Source organism: Labrus bergylta, chromosome 3, assembly GCF_963930695.1.
Source record: "Labrus bergylta chromosome 3, fLabBer1.1, whole genome shotgun sequence".
In the NCBI taxonomy this organism is placed as follows: domain Eukaryota; kingdom Metazoa; phylum Chordata; class Actinopteri; order Labriformes; family Labridae; genus Labrus; species Labrus bergylta.
In genome coordinates this window covers 32,597,025-32,612,934 of record NC_089197.1, presented here as the reverse complement: position 1 = coordinate 32,612,934, position 15,910 = coordinate 32,597,025, and the positions used below count along the sequence as shown (strand labels likewise).

Sequence of the window (15,910 nt, the reverse complement as noted above, 5' to 3'; positions counted from 1 at the left end):
CATGTTAGACAAAAATGGTTAAAGTTCCCACTCAGCATTAGTTACTGAAACAGAACAACGGATGAAAGCTCTTAATATGAACAGATCGCAGCCCTCCAATAATATATGCCGAAAAATTACAAACTCATACAGAAGGCCTCCAGGATGGCAATTTATCTGTTTCAAGCACACACACACACAAATAAACACACATGCACACACACACCTACGCCCTCCTCTCCTGCAGAGGTCTCCGCACTGATGACTAATCTGTCTGGAGGGATCACTTCATTTTTCATCAGAACATTATGCTGCTGCAAACGAAGGGGACATCCATTCTGCTTTGTCGTTTGTTACAGAGAGACAGAGAGGAAGAGAGTGATGGAGAAAGAGATGGATGGAGACACAGATGATGGGAAGAGAGAGGTGTGTGTGTGTGTGTGTGTGTATGCATGTGTGCATGTGTGTGTGTGTGTGTGTATGCATGTGTGCATGTGTGTGTGTGTGTGTGTGTATGCATGTGTGCATGTGTGTGTGTGTGTGTATGCATGTGTGCATGTGTGTGTGTGTGTGTGTGTGTGCATGTGTGTGTGCATGTGTGTGTGTGTGTCTGTGTGTTTTCCACTGGGAAAGTAAAGGATCTATGTAGCATTGTCAGAAATGTAGTTTTTCTTAGCCTGGACTCAGACTGCAGGAGTTTTAAAAATCAGATAAATCCCAATGACTCTAGTTCCACATCAAACACCAGGAGGAGAACTTTTCAGAAATTCCTCTCCACGTGCACACACTAACGACTATGAAAATAACGGACATTGAATCGGTAGGGAGGAAATATTACACCTGTTCACTTCATCTATTTTCTTAATTTAGCTTATCATCCAATCTCTCTCTTTTTCATTAATCAAAATGATATCTCCACTAGGAGACTCGTTTCAGTCATATGAACACTATTGTGGCATTTATCATTTGTACGTCTCTCTATTGTCTTTTCCTTTTTTTCTTGTTGTGTTCTGTTATCCCATCAAGTTATCTCAACCATTCAACAATAAAGAATACAAATAAATATTCCCTTCATTAATCCCTGAGGGGAAGTTCAAGTTTACACTTTCTCATTGAGAGACATGCTCACACAATATACACACATACACAAACATGGACATGCATTAAAGGAGAGATGTCAGAGGGAGGGGGATGCTCATAGGGAGCGCTCCTCAGCTGTTGGCTGTTCTGTGCCTTGCCTTGCAGTACTCTAAAAGTGACCTGGCACCTCTCCAGCAACCAGACCAGTTTCCATACTTCTGTCTGGAGCTACTGCCAAGCGAATATCTAATGATTTTCTAACAAACTGTCATTTCATCTTAAACCTCAGCATATTTTGTGGTTAATGTTATACCCCTCTGCTGAATAAGTATAAAATTAAACTGTAATCTTGGGAAAGATTAGAAAGAGGTTATCCTGTGTTTTATTCTCACTGTGAGGCTCTTTTTCTTATCCAGTGTAACTCAAGAGAGCTTCATAGAGTATTTATAATCTATTAGGCTAAGAGGCTATAAATATCCGTCTTTATAATAAGTATTTTAACCAAAAATCTCAAGAAGATTTAGCGGAGTGGCTCTGATATGGCTCGCGTAGGGGACTGAGTTCATCTAGTGCACAGCAGTGCTGTGAAAGTCATCGCCAGACGCAGAACATAAAAGACCAGAGTGCTGAGTGTTGCTCGGTAGCAGACGGAAAGTTTCTCTGGATGCAAATCAACTGTTGTTGGGAGTTTTGTGCCGAGCTATCCATCAAGCTAATGTCCCACTAAATCAGCTGCTAATGTCTCAGACGCTCACAGTCTGCTCTTCTACAATGGGCCATTTCCCTGCACAGACAGGGTGGAGAAAATGAGAGGAGATGATGAGAAAGAAGAAAAACGGATAGATTGAGAGGAGAAAGAAAATAAAACAGAGGAAAGATAGAAGAGTTAGAAGATATCTGTGCATCCCCTGAGTCGATGAGTCAAGACAAAAGAGGGAATTTAATAACTCTGTCACATCCAGCTGACGCTTTCATAATGTTTATTGCAATAATATTTCAACCACATGAGCTACTATTGAATGAAAACAAATGCAGTTGTTTAAAACTTTTTAAATGCTGACAGCTATTTGAGGTTTATGTCACTTTTTCAAAAGAAAAGTTTACCTTTCATATCTTTATGCTGATAGTATTTGAAATAGATTAAGATGAGATGAAAAGATAAATATCACTCAGGTAGACGGCTAAAGTCAGGACATGTTTGATGATTGAAGCTTACCTGATCTTCTTCAACATTTTGACAACTTAACTTTGTAACAATGCTAAATATTTTTAGGCATTACATTGTTGATTTTTAAGGTATTTTATTTTATGTTTTATTAGATAGGGACAGATACAATATACACAGACAAACTGAATCCAATGCAAGTATCATCGTGTTTATTAGAGCCAGACCGATTTATCGGCCAGCCGATAGTTTCGGCCGATATTAGCTAATCCAGTGACTATCGGTATCGGCTAACTTTATGGCAGATATACAACGATATCACTAGATTTATTCAACAGTCAAATAGCATTTCATTTTGAGTTTCATTGTTTTACACTAGCTGTTCTCTATCACCAGCAGAGGGCGCTGTATGGATTACAACAAGCATTAGTGTCAAGCGCTGATGCATGTACATGCAAAGTTACTTTCCAGTTGAGTGACCATCTTGTCTTCATTATATATCTTTTATAGTGTTTGATAACTGCATTTGAGGGATCAACACAATCAATGTGGCAAACATAGATCAAAAAGATATCGGACATTTTTTTTCCCTCCCCAATATCAATATCGGTATCGGCCCCAAAAATCTCATATCGGTCAGACCAACTGAATTGTGTTCAGTTGAATATTAATACGGTAAAAATAATCCTCAGTGACGTTAAATACTTCTAAAAATAATGTTTAATAAATCCCTGACCACAGCAGGCTATAGTACTGGTCATACCTCAGATTTAAGTGGATCATTATTGTAGAAAATGTTCACAGCATGGCTCAAAAGATGAGGCAGGACAGTCCATGAAGTTTGAGGAAAACAGAGGGAAAAAAGAGATTAAGGAATAGTGTGGAAATAAAAGTTAATGTAAAACTGCTCATATAACTTTGTATTTCAGCAACAAACTCCTAATGACTTAAAAAAGAAGAAGAAGAAAAAAACAACATGTTTTCTTCGTTCCTTAATCTGTGTGAGCCAGACGGCAGCGTGATCGCGCCTTCTGCCTTCCAGTTTTATCAGGAAGCCAGCTGAGTCAATGGAGTGTGGCCACATTGCCACACAAATAAGAAGCAGTGGAGATGTGAGGTAATGAAGGAAGAGGAGAGAGAGAGATGATGGAGTGATGAGAGATGGAGGTAAACATTCCCCTGGTGTGTTTCTTTTTTTCTTGATAACAGAAAACAAGTCCCCCCCATCACAACAGCATCGGCTTAAGACTGCTGGGGGCGGCTTTGCAACAAAAGAGCAAACGAAAGAGAAAGAAGGGAAAATATATCAAGTTTGATTTTGTCATTGTCACCCTAAACCTCACCCCCCATCCACCCCTCTCCCTCCCCCTTGTCGGGAGGAGAGCAGGTATATTGGCAGGCAGGTCTGGGTGCCGGCGATAACAATGTTGGCTTTGTTCCCTCACTAGAATTGGACAATCGCTTGCAGGCGCCACCCAACACAACAATTAAACAAGCCCAATGTTCTACACTGCGTTCCCGACACAGTGCAATCTGTTGGAGGCTTTTTTTTTCCCCGTCTGTAAATCTGTGGGGTTTCTGTGTTGCTGATGCTGCAGGCTACGCTGGACCAGCTGATAGCAGCAAATCATCTCCGACTGAGAGCTACACCTGTTGCACGCTAAGCTCTATTTATCGTTTTATGTCATTTCTGTAAAAAAAACAAAAAACAAAACACACACACTCACTCACTGACAGACACACACACACACACACACACACACACACACACACACACACACACACACACACACACACACACACACACACACACACACACACACACACACACACACACACACACACACACACACACACACACACACACACACACACACACACACACACACACACACACACACACACCCTGTCTTTTTTCAGGGCAGACCACATGAGCTGTGTCACATCTGCCCAAAAGTGTGTTCATGTGAGAAAACAGTCACAGACACACAGGACGCATTAACAATCTGAAATCCACACCTGGGGTAGAAGCATCAACCCTCCGCTTTGCTCTGTTTAAACTGTACAATGAAACACACACACACAGATGTTAACAAAACACTGCTGGCAAACTCTCTAGTTTATTAAGTCGTAAGTAAATCCAGCCGCCTGAGCCGAATCCTCACCTGCAGCTAGGATTTATCTCGTTTGTCTCAATAAAATGTTGTTTTCCCTCTTTTCCTCCGCTCAGGATCCTTATGTAATGTATCTGTCTAAGATTATATTTGATGTGTTACAGAAACAGTCACTTTAATATCATAAACATCAGTCAGCACGAGAGGCTTTTCTCAGATAAAAGCTGGGGATATAAACACACTAAATAGTTTGCTCTGTTTGTTTGTTGTTGTGTTAATCTTTAAATGTGTCTTAACTGTTGTTTATATTCCTGAAAAAGCATCATTCAGCTTCATCAAAAAATGAATGAACTCTAATCACATTCATGGATACAAACAACACGGGGATCAAGGGATTTAACGATACACTCAAGTCCCAGTAAGAGGGCTATCTTGGGGTGCCGGATAGCTAAGCGGTTATGTTGCGAGCCCCATGTACAGATCAAGCGGCAACCTCCGATCTTGAAAAATGAAGCCAATGCGGAAGTGCAAAATCCTGCAGTCCGTGGAGTGTCCGCTTGAGGCTGGCTCCAGGAACACCGGGAGTCACATACACACAACAGCAAAAAACAAAAAACGTTTTTACAGCAAATCCTAAATCAGATGAAACAGGTGAAGCTCAAATAGGGAAATTTGAAGCCTTTGTTTTTGGCATAGACGTACAGAAAGCTTTTAAAGACACTGAGTTTTCTCAACAACTGACTTTGTGACACTTTATATGCGTTTTAATTCACAAAAGAGTATTGCAAAAAATCGAGTTTTGTCAAATCGATTTGAATTGTCCATATTTGTATCTATTCAATGCATTGTGAGTATATCGTTCCAGCCCTGCTTAAAACAAGTCAGTCATCTAATATCTAACCCAACACTTCAACTTCATTGATGCTGTAGTAATGCAGACTCTATTGAGTAAAACGTGTGATTATCAAATCAACTCCAACCCGGTAACTGACCGTCATTGCAGCAGTGATTTTTTATTCCACTCAGATTCCCACCTGAACGTGTCTGAAGGCCATCTGTAATTACATGCTTTCACTTTAAAGTTCTGCAGGACCCTGGAGCCTAGTTTTAAGGGAGTTTCAGCTGCACTTCCACCAAATTGCAGCAAGAAAAAAGCCAATTTAGGTCACCTCAGTTCAAGGTCAGTGCATTGAGAGGGAAGTAGATTTTTTGGATGCTCTTTGATCCCTTAAATGTCACAGGGACATTTGTGATGTGTCTTTTTGACAGTGCAGAATACAAATAGTTATAACTGCATGCAAGTTTTATGGATGTCTACAACTACATAATGAACACAAATGTATGTAGCTGATTAAAAAGAAACTTAAGACACATCTGTCTGGAGAAGGAACACGGGGAAACATTTGAATCCACTAAAAGCAGAGGATTCCTCCTAAGAGCTGAAGGATTTATCTGCTGTACCGTACAGCACATTTCTGTTCACTTCAACAAGAGAAACCGAGAAAAAGCCAAGCTGGTGTCCTCGGTGGCAGAATCAGCACTGATCCTCGGGGAAAGCATCCTGAGCTGTATTACCAGAATCCAGCAGCCACACACAGCCAGAGGCAAAGCATGATCCTGCATCGCTGCACACTAAAGCCGACTGGATCTGCTCAGAAGAGGTGCTGTGTTTGGCCTATCCCCTCTGCTGCTCTACTTGTATTGATTTTAAAGTGTGAATCTAGTTTGTCATCAGGAGGCAAAACAAACACAAAAGAAAAACTTTGCAGCATATACCGGGCTGCTGAGCTGTACGTTCCACCTTCTCTGGATCTTATAATGATCCCAATGTATATTGCAACGCATGCAGCTACAACTCCTACAGATTTATCAAGTTATTAGCTGTTTTCTTTAACTGTATTTTGGTTTCCTTTTTTACTTAATCTAATGTGGACACTCATCCTCACAGCAGATTTAAAGGTCCCCTATTATCCAAAATATACTTTACCATGTTTTTTGGACTCAAACCCACAGCCTATAAGGGGTGTGCAACATAACCGCTAGGCAATCGACGCTCCTGTGTGTAGCCTTTTTTTAATGAAAAGTCCTGCTTGCTTTTACAAGTCCAACACACTACTCAAAGGGAAACTTTGTTTGGGAAAAATAAACAAAGGACATTTCAGTCTGCATGCTCACAATGACTTCAGCAGTATGGGACCCAGTGGCAGCGGTCATGGGCAATAAAAAATACCAACCAAGAAGCCTTTACAGTCACATTCATCAGCTTCATATCATCAGTTTTGGTAACAAAAACTCCTAACTGTAGATGTAAGACAGTCAGAGGAGTTTTGATATCAATCTGAAACATTAGTATTGATTTAACATACACAACAGCCTGGAGACGGTTCAAAATGTATCCATCCTCCATATCCTTGTTTTTTTTTTTTTAAACCCAACAACCTATCAACTAGTGAGATTACGCAGACACTCCCACTCGTTCCCTCACTGTCTTCCCACTCACAAACACGACCAGCTGCGTTCATCAAAGCGCAAACTGCCAAGGCAAGCCAGGGAACCTTTGTGTGGAATTAAATTCAGGTCAGTGCATGCTGGGTAGACCGATTTGCATCTATAACACCTGAGAACCTCTGTGACTTGTTATTCTCTCCCAGGCCGAGAACAATTTCTCTGCAAACAACACTTTGTTTCTGCGAGATGTAATCACTATACCCAAGGCTGCAATTTCAGAATATTCGCTATGACAAACAACTGCAACTTTATGTGGCATAAATAAGATGTGGCTGGAATGGCTGGGATATTTTTGTGAAATGGTCTATCCCTGTAGAGTATTTTGTATGATTTTTTAAACATACTTTTGCATTATACCCTTTAAGTTTTTAGTCTAAGGAGATTTTACTGTTAGCAGGTTGTCAGAAGTGAAAAAGTGGACTTACCTGCATTGTAGTAGCGGTCCAGCTTCTCCCACAGGGGCTCATCCTCACGCTGCAGAATGGACAGCTTCAGTGGTTCATAGATGGAACCTGAAGAAGGACACACCTGTTACACACAAAGCTCACAGGTGATACTGCTCCAAACAATTACCCACAAAGTTTAAGAATATACATATATTTCAAATTCTACTCATCTATCCTAGAAAAACCTCTCCTCAAACTGGAAAAGTGGAAATAGGTAAAGAATGTCTGACTGTTTCCAGGTACCTATATGTCCAGACTTATCTCATAAGAACCATTCATTAATACAAACCTTTGAGTTGGTATCCTGTCAAAGGTCTCACTATGTCACTTCTTCACTACTTTGTCATCTCATTTCACCATTAAATTCTTGTTATTCATTTTCTCAGTTATTCCAGTATGTAAATGAAAGTCACTTGTGAATAGATTCAGTCATTCAATAACAGCAACAATAAGAAATAATAAAAGAGCACAGAAAGTGACAGACACATGCCATCAGTTGTTTCACTGCACCACACCACATCACAAAGGACACAGCACACAACAGCACACAAAACAAAATTCAGGCCTGGAGCTTCAAATTCAAACACTTAACGTGGCATACCGCCAGATATTTCCTCACATTTTCCTCGGAGCCGAGAAAGCGAGTTGGAGTTTGAGGGGAAACCCCCCCTATCTGTAGACTTTCTCTATTTTCAGACACTTTTCACTTTGCTGAGATTTGCATTTTAATATGTTCGACCCTGGGTCAATACCACAGGTACTGAAAAATTCACATTCCAGCTGAAATTAGCATAATTTCCATCAGCTTAAAAATTGCGGGGGACAAAGCCAATCCATCTCTTTTTAGAGATAACACTTTGAAAGAGCGTCGAAGAAGTTTAATATTCCAATTTTTAATTTCTAACACTGGATCTGACAAATGTCTGAGGTGGTTATTTGGAGCATTTAGAACAAATGCGGTGCTAATTTCAGTGATGCAGACCTTCAGGACTTTAATAGATGCTGTTCTCACTCTGCTTTTATTAACTCTGTACGTTTTTATTGTGTCACTCCTGGGTCATCTTGTGGAATAAAAGGAATTGAAATCTCAGTATAGCTAAACCAACATTATACACACAGTCATCCGTATGAACTCACAGGGGATTTTCCAACGATCTTAGGGTTTTGTTGTCTAATGATCAAAAAATAATTAATTGAGATCTTGGTTGCCCCCCAATCTAGAGCCCGACCGATTAATCGGCTAGCCAATAGTAATAGCCAATAGCCAATAATATCGTCCGATATTAGCATATCCATTGACTATTGGTATCAGCCAATTTTATCACAGATTTGCTGATATTATTAGATTTATTCACCAGTCAAAAAGCATTTCATTATGAGATTCATTGTTTTACACTAGCAGTTCTCTTTCACCAGCAGAGTGTCCTACATGGATTACATCAAGCATTATCCCTCCTCAGAGTGTAAGGCGCTGATGCACATACATGCATAGTTACTTTACAGTTCAGTGACCATCTTGTCTTCCTAATACTGTTTGTCTTTTCCACAAGTGTTTGATATCAGCATTTGAAGGATCAACACAATAAATGTATCTATATCTATCTATCTCTATAGATTGAACATAGATTTAAGAAAGATATCGGCTGTTTTGTTTTCCTCCCCAATATCAATATCTGTATTGGCCCCAAAAAATTAATATCGGTAGGGCCCTAACTCAGTCAACCTCAGAAAAAATTCCAATCATGAGGTTCATAAAATGGAGAAATGTATACCTCTGTTTGCATTTTTTTGTCAAATAAAACAACTATGTAAAGACTTTTTTGATAGGTTTCCAGTTTCCAGAGAATGAGATGACTTTCTTGTAAAATCCACCTGTGACTCTCTTGCCTTCTGCTAGTGGCTCACTGCATTGTTTACCACAGATCTGCTGCCACTACTTACCGACTCTGTTGATTTTCCGATGAGGCCGAGCAGCAGTAGCCACTGAAGTGGCCATGTCTCGAAACGTGAAATTAAGGCCAACCGTCTCTCTCTCTCTCTCAGCTAAATCACAAATCTACAGCAATTCACAGGAAGGAGTTAGTGGCACAGAGTTAGATTAAAGACATGCGGCTTGATTGAACAATGAATTAAACTGAGTGATGAGGATCATGAATAGCATGCAACATATTACAATGCATTGTTTAGCTTAAGAATGGCAGTTATTTTTAACCCTTTAGATATACTAGGTCATGATGAATTACTAAATGACAGGAGAGTTATTGTGATAAGGACTTCAGTGGAATATCTACACTAAATGAAGATGCAGTACAACCAATTGATTGAATATTCTTGCCAAAATACCAAATTACTGAGATTTTTTATTGTTTTTTGCAATATGCAAAGTTTTTTCTGTAATGCATACTACATATTCAATTACATATATGTGTTACTTAATTTGGACTGACAATTATGACCAGAAAGGAATTATTTGCTGGCTTTTATAAAAAGTTTCACTACCTGTTATTAAAAGGGGGATTTTCAAATAAATCCCTATTCCTCTTCCCCAAAAAAATGTATATATTTATCAAATATTATTGTATTATTTGCATGCTAAAATATCACTACTTGCATCAAAACTATATTCCTGCACAGAAATTGTAATATGATTTATCAATGTTTTTTCTCTCACCCAAATCACATCATTATTCATGTTTTTTTCTGTTGTAACAACACAAATAAAGTTTTTTTTTTGCTTTGTGATGATAAATAAAAGGTCGTTCTGAAGTTGTCATCTCTGCAGTGCCTGACATGTTTTATAACGTGAACAATTTGTCTCAGGTGTCCCACAAAATAACACTCTGGGTCACAAACAGGCCCCCTTTAAGTCATCACACTTCATGCAGTAAACACAGTACAGTTCACTATAGGTTTGTTGGAACAGCAACAAGAAGCTCTTAAAATAGCTCCCTGAGTGCTGCACGTTTACACTTCTGACCTTTCGTGCCTGCACCGTCCCTGCAGTGGGCAAATGAAATGGACACATGAAGTCCTATGTAACACCGTGTTCAAAGGCTGCACAAGCAGACAGTTCTTTCACAAGCAGCGGCACAAACAAAACAAACCACGGCGAGTCCTACAGCTACGATGTCATGCAGAGAAATGAGTCAGACCTGATCTTTTTGATCGGGCTTTAAATTCCAGGAGTTTCCAACCGACATCTGCAAGGCTCGCCATGTTTACAAGTGTCAAGTTTGTGAGATAGTTAAATAATATCCGGTTGTTGCCCTTCAAAATAAAACACAGACGCTTTAACTCCTATCACTAAACACGGCACGCCTTCTTCTTTTTTTTTGTACAAACATTTGCATCATAACATCGGGTATAATGACCGTATATTCGTTATCGTGTGTTTAACTCACACATTTAAAGCTTCATCCACGATAGATAAGCAACATGAAAGTACTTCCGGTGTAGTCCTAGCTAGCTTTCGCTAACTTGATTCAGCTGTCAACCGTCAAACAAAACCTTCAGCACGACACTGACGTAAACAAGGAAGCTCTTTTTTAACACAATTTATACTTATCTCTACAAGTAACACCTATCTTATGTCCAGTAAATTAAAAAAACAGAGTGCCTGTAGCAGCTGAACATTTGATTTTCACGTAATGCTTTTATTAATTTTAAAGAAGCGGCTGTTTCATGCTACCGTAAAGCTGGATGCCGTAGCGCAGTTGATGTTGTTGTGAAGGAGCTCACCTGGCAGAAGGATGTGGACGTTTAAATTCAGTATTTTGTCATTTTTGTTGTTTTTGACGGGGCATTATGACACATATGCCCTTCAGGATGTCACGACTGACCTTTTCGGTGCAGAAAATTACGGGACAGTGGCAGCGTTTGGTGATTTTTACTCTGATAAACAGACAGACATCTTCGTTATCAGAGAGCGTATGTTAAAGCTTCATTACTCCTTCATGTTAAATTAAAGTTATTTACATTGAAAATACAACAAGTTCAAGTTCATGTCTGTATATTTTTAAAAACGCCTGAAACATTGCTGTGTGCTTAATTTGCATTTTAACCTGTGTTTAATTCTTTGTGTTTCAGAGTCTGAAGTGTTGATATTCTTTGCTGATTCTAAAGCACCTTACTTCAAACCCAAAGTCAACATCACCAAGGACATTTTACCAAGGTACATGTCCACATTACACTTTATTATTTCCCCCAAATGATTTGTGTCACGTCATGTTGTAATGTCGGTGTCTGTCAGTACTGAGGAGCTGACTAACGCTTCAGGGTTTGTTATGTTTACTTAGTTTAGTCGTGTTTGTTCTTTTCTTCCAGAGGAGCACCATGTGGCAAACATTCACTATTCACTAGAGGTGTAACGGTACACAAACATTTCGGTTCGGTACATTTTCGGTACAGTAAAGGAACCTGATGCAACACTTTTTTTTTTCTTTATTAGGAACACTTAAAATGTCCCTTTTACACATTGGACTAAGTGCAACATCAACAGTTCAGACTTGTATACCTGCTCAGGTTACTTTTTAATAACATTTGAAATTAAACATTTGAAAAATAAAATAACTTATGCTGCATCCTTCAACCAATAAATAAAAGATATGAATGAAATAAAGCATTTTAGAATTAAATGAAGTAATTAATATAGCCTAAAACTATTTCTTTTAAATTACACTTCCACCTGTTAGTTTATGAAGGCAACAGTTTTTTGAATGCCCTTTGAGCACATAAAGCTAATCACATCTGGGACAGTGTAGTTTCATCTCAGAACTATTAATAGTTCCCTCTGTTGATATAAGAACTTCAATGACATTTGTTATTGCTTTGGGCCATTCAGAATTACTAACAAAAGGCTGTCTGTTTGGGGGGTGGGGGGGTTTCATTCTATCATGCTGCAGGTTATGCTCCCACACAGACGCGTCTCCCCTTTAGCGCAGCAGCGCTGTAGGAGCGGGATCATCACTGAAAATGAAAATGAAACTTAAGAGTCAGTTAAAGCTGTAAAAAGAATTCCATTCTGGTTATATGAAACTGTCCAAACCGACAGGGCTCGAGGAACTAGTAATCTGCACAGTTTGCACAGTTTATGTTTGAACTTTTTTACAATTTACTAACGAAAAGTTGTGTCCCATATCCATGGCCGCAAACTTCCTTCACACTGAGGTGTGCTTCCGCTTTGCGGTCCGTGTGGGAACACAGATTAAAGCACTTCTGTTCCGCACGCACTCGGATCGGTCCGCATGCGGACCGGACCGAAGGCCCTGTACCGAAACGGTCTGGTCCGAGTATGTGTACCTTTACACCCCTACCATTGACTCTCATTTTATTGTACCATTTTTCTGTTCAGGGATGCCATCATCACCAGTGTGGTTCCTGGAGACTATGATGGAGACTCCCAGATGGATGTCCTGCTTACAGCTCAGATCAACTCCATGATGACAACCGTTTTCATCTTTTGGGCGCACAACCAGACATTAGGTACATACTCTATAGCCCTTTTCAGATTGCAACTGAGCTCAGCAGTCATCACGTCTTATTCAAACGGCATAATATTGGTGTCCCAGGCTGAGTTAATTCACACAGCAAAGTGGGAACTCTATATCTCTATAGAAACGCACACAGTCGGACATGAATGTACCCACAGCTCTGCCCTCCCCCGCTGGCTCAGCTGATACCCTCTGTAACGCCTTATATCCCTATTCAGACAGATTTATATATAAATATAAGAATGAAGGGGTTCTTAAGGTAGCTCAATTTATCTGTGACATGTAATTCGACAGTCCTCAGCATCATATTAACTTTTGTCATTTTACGGTCTGTTAACACATTTTTTGTAGTCCTATTCTAATAGACAGTTGATTAAAATAACTAGGGCTGGGTTCAGCTTGTTGCTGCAAGTGATCAGTGGGAAAATGTTCAGTGAAGCTGAGCAGACTTTGAAAGCAGAGCTTTTCGACTGTCTCAGACACATGTGTGAGTAACAGCATCACTTATAACTGCATTGTTGAAAACTCAGGAGTGGAGCCATCATTAACGTTATCGTTTCCACCTGTGCTTTTCCTGTCAGGAGAAAGAAAAAAGTGACTGATATGGAAAACGTATATTAATCAGATTTTTTTCTTTGAAAATAATAGTTAAAAAGATCTGCTCATGTTCAGTACAAAAATATACTCTGATTTGTTTTACAGTAAAGTTATTGAAACTGTCCTTGCAATTTAAGCACACATGTCAGGAGCCTTACTTCCTCTATAGTGAAAATACAGTTGTGGCAGTGTGACATCTAATAATTGGATTGAATTAACATTATAAAGTCACTAATGGGCATCTGAATTCTTACGATCTATACATGATAACTTTCATACCCTTTGACCTTTTTATAAAGAAGGCATTAAGGCTTTTCCTTCATGGCGGGTTTACATGTGACAGTAATCAGATTAATAATGGCAGTTTTTTTCAGCTGAAGGGGGTAGTAAATATTCATAGATTCATGGTTTTAGTATTCTTTTTTTTTTTCAAGCAAAAATGTCAATCATTTGCTGTTTCCAGCTTCTGAATGAGATGCTGTTGCTGCTTGGTTTTAACATTGTAGACTCAACATTGAACCTAATAATCATCAACATATTTGGCAGATAAAACAATTAGAGAAGAAAAGATTGCAGTCCTGGAATAGAGCCACTATTAGTATTATGAATAGAACAAATATTTTTTCCCCCAACTCTTACTCGTCCTAATGTGAGCTGTGGGGAAAAGGCCACAACATAGTCGACAGTATATAGTGCTGATACAGCACATTGGTACACAGTCATAAGTTGTTCCTTTCATCACAAAAGTAAATTATTGGGGCTTTGAACAGCATCATATTGATGTGAATAACTCCCTCATATATATCCTCATTTATAAGCGGGAGCAACTTGGGGTTAAGTGTCTTGCCTAAAGACATATCAGACATGTGGTTGCAGGAGCTGGGGATTCTTTTCCTTCCTCTTTCTTAAAGCTTTTATTTTACATTTTAAATGTATTTTGGTACCTCTTTATTCGAGTAACAGCCTCAACAAGAAACCACTTTATTATGTCTTAACTTCTGCTGACTGGTAAAATGCTTTAAAAAAACTAAAGACAAATGAGACAAAAACAAAACTTAAATAACAAGTAGAAACTCATCAGTCAGATTTGTACTTTCCACATTTATGGTCCAGTTTTCCTGCAAAAAGAAACGTCAAAGAATGAGAAAAGGGAAGAGAAGTATTTAGCCTGGTTTGACATGACCATTGATTTTCGAGCTCTTATTTTTATCAGACTAAGAACTGAAACTGTTTCTTTCCTGCAGATATGAGTGGGTGGCTCAGGCTGAACAAGACCTTTACAGATCAACCTCTTGTTATGGAGTAAGTATCATTCTGAGTGACTCGAGCAACTCTACTGTTGATATTTAGCCTGTAACAGAAAAATCCAAATGTCTTATGTTTCTAATAACTCATGATCTTAAAAAAAGTAATTTATATAATTCATATATTGGAATGTAGAAAAAGGTGCCAGAAGTATGTACTGTATTCTGACTTAAATATAAAAAATGTATTGAATGGAAACCATTAGCATGTCATTTGTTCTGCCCTCTCATCAACACAAAGTGAACATCTTTGGAAAACTGTTATTTGATACAATTCAATATTTCACTCCTGTGACGTGTCAACAAAAAACTGAACATCCTAAGACAATACATATTGAAAAGCTGTTAGCTGCTAGTACGTCGATGTTTTACCAAACACACTGATACCTAAGCTGACGTTTTAATAAACCAATCTGCCCACAGTTTCAATGGGGACATGATCCCAGACATCTTTGGAGTCACAAGCCCCCATTCCACCGAAGTCTGCAATTTCACCAACAGGTAATCATTTAAACAAATCTCTGAGAATCACAGATGTTTATATTTGATGCTCATATTCCTTAAATAACTTTGTACGTGGAGCTTTCAAACACATCCAGGTGTTAACTTGTGGTTTGTCTCCTCTTTAGGGTTCCAGAGTGCCGTAATGCACTAAGTTCACCTGTCGAGATGAGCATCCCTCACTCCAACGCCTTCATCGACCTCAACAAGGACTTTACTGCTGGTGAGTCAGTGATGGATAAGAAATGTTTAACCATGAGGAACAAATGTGAAGTGCTTTGGGGCATTTTTTTCAGAGCACACAGAATACTCTTCCAAATTGCATGCACCAAATCTTTGTATCTTCAGCTCGGTACATTTGGAATATGGTCGCAAAAGCTTCATTCAAAAACACAAGTGTAACATCTTGGTTTTTAACAGTGGATGTCATAGGTGGTCACTGTCGGCTTCAGTGGATAAAAGTTGTTTTTTTAGCAGTTTATTTTGAACATACCCGAGGGGGTCAGAGTTTGATTCCAGAGTAAGGTAGTCTTTTTTTTGTTCTTCTGTATCTCATTCTTTGATTTCATTCCCATTTTGCAGAAGTAAATTTGACAAAGGTAATTGTTACTGTTGCTGGACACATTTCATAAATAAATGACATACGGAGCTCTTTGTTTGGTTGAATACATTTCCATAAATCACAGAAAGGGTCAAACGTATCTCAAAATGGAAGAATAAGGCATGA

General features: G+C 39.0%; 2 protein-coding genes across 5 annotated transcripts in view; one reads left to right on the top strand and one right to left on the bottom strand.

The window, feature by feature from the left end:
* Positions 1–10,530, bottom strand: part of phkb (phosphorylase kinase, beta) — a 110,706-nt gene extending 100,176 nt beyond the window's left edge. For 2 of the 4 annotated variants that reach the window (XM_065953174.1, XM_065953172.1), the window contains exons 1-3: positions 10,445–10,530; positions 9,234–9,348; positions 7,272–7,358 (exon numbers count right to left, since the gene is read on the bottom strand). In XM_065953174.1, coding sequence (XP_065809246.1) covers positions 7,272–7,358; positions 9,234–9,348; positions 10,445–10,492 — 250 coding nt within the window. In that variant the 5' untranslated portion in view covers positions 10,493–10,530. Of the gene's footprint in view, positions 1–7,271; positions 7,359–9,233; positions 9,349–10,269; positions 10,382–10,444 lie in introns of those variants that run through there. The other 2 variants (XM_065953173.1, XM_065953175.1) reach the window with 2 other exon arrangements.
* A 402-nt stretch (positions 10,531–10,932) lies between these two features.
* itfg1 (integrin alpha FG-GAP repeat containing 1) overlaps positions 10,933–15,910 on the top strand; it is a 164,155-nt gene continuing 159,177 nt past the window's right edge. The window contains exons 1-6 of the mRNA XM_020648569.3: positions 10,933–11,219; positions 11,379–11,463; positions 12,643–12,773; positions 14,623–14,680; positions 15,106–15,183; positions 15,312–15,406. Of these exons, the coding sequence (XP_020504225.1) occupies positions 11,042–11,219; positions 11,379–11,463; positions 12,643–12,773; positions 14,623–14,680; positions 15,106–15,183; positions 15,312–15,406 (625 nt within the window). The 5' untranslated portion in view covers positions 10,933–11,041. The remainder of the gene's footprint in view (positions 11,220–11,378; positions 11,464–12,642; positions 12,774–14,622; positions 14,681–15,105; positions 15,184–15,311; positions 15,407–15,910) is intronic.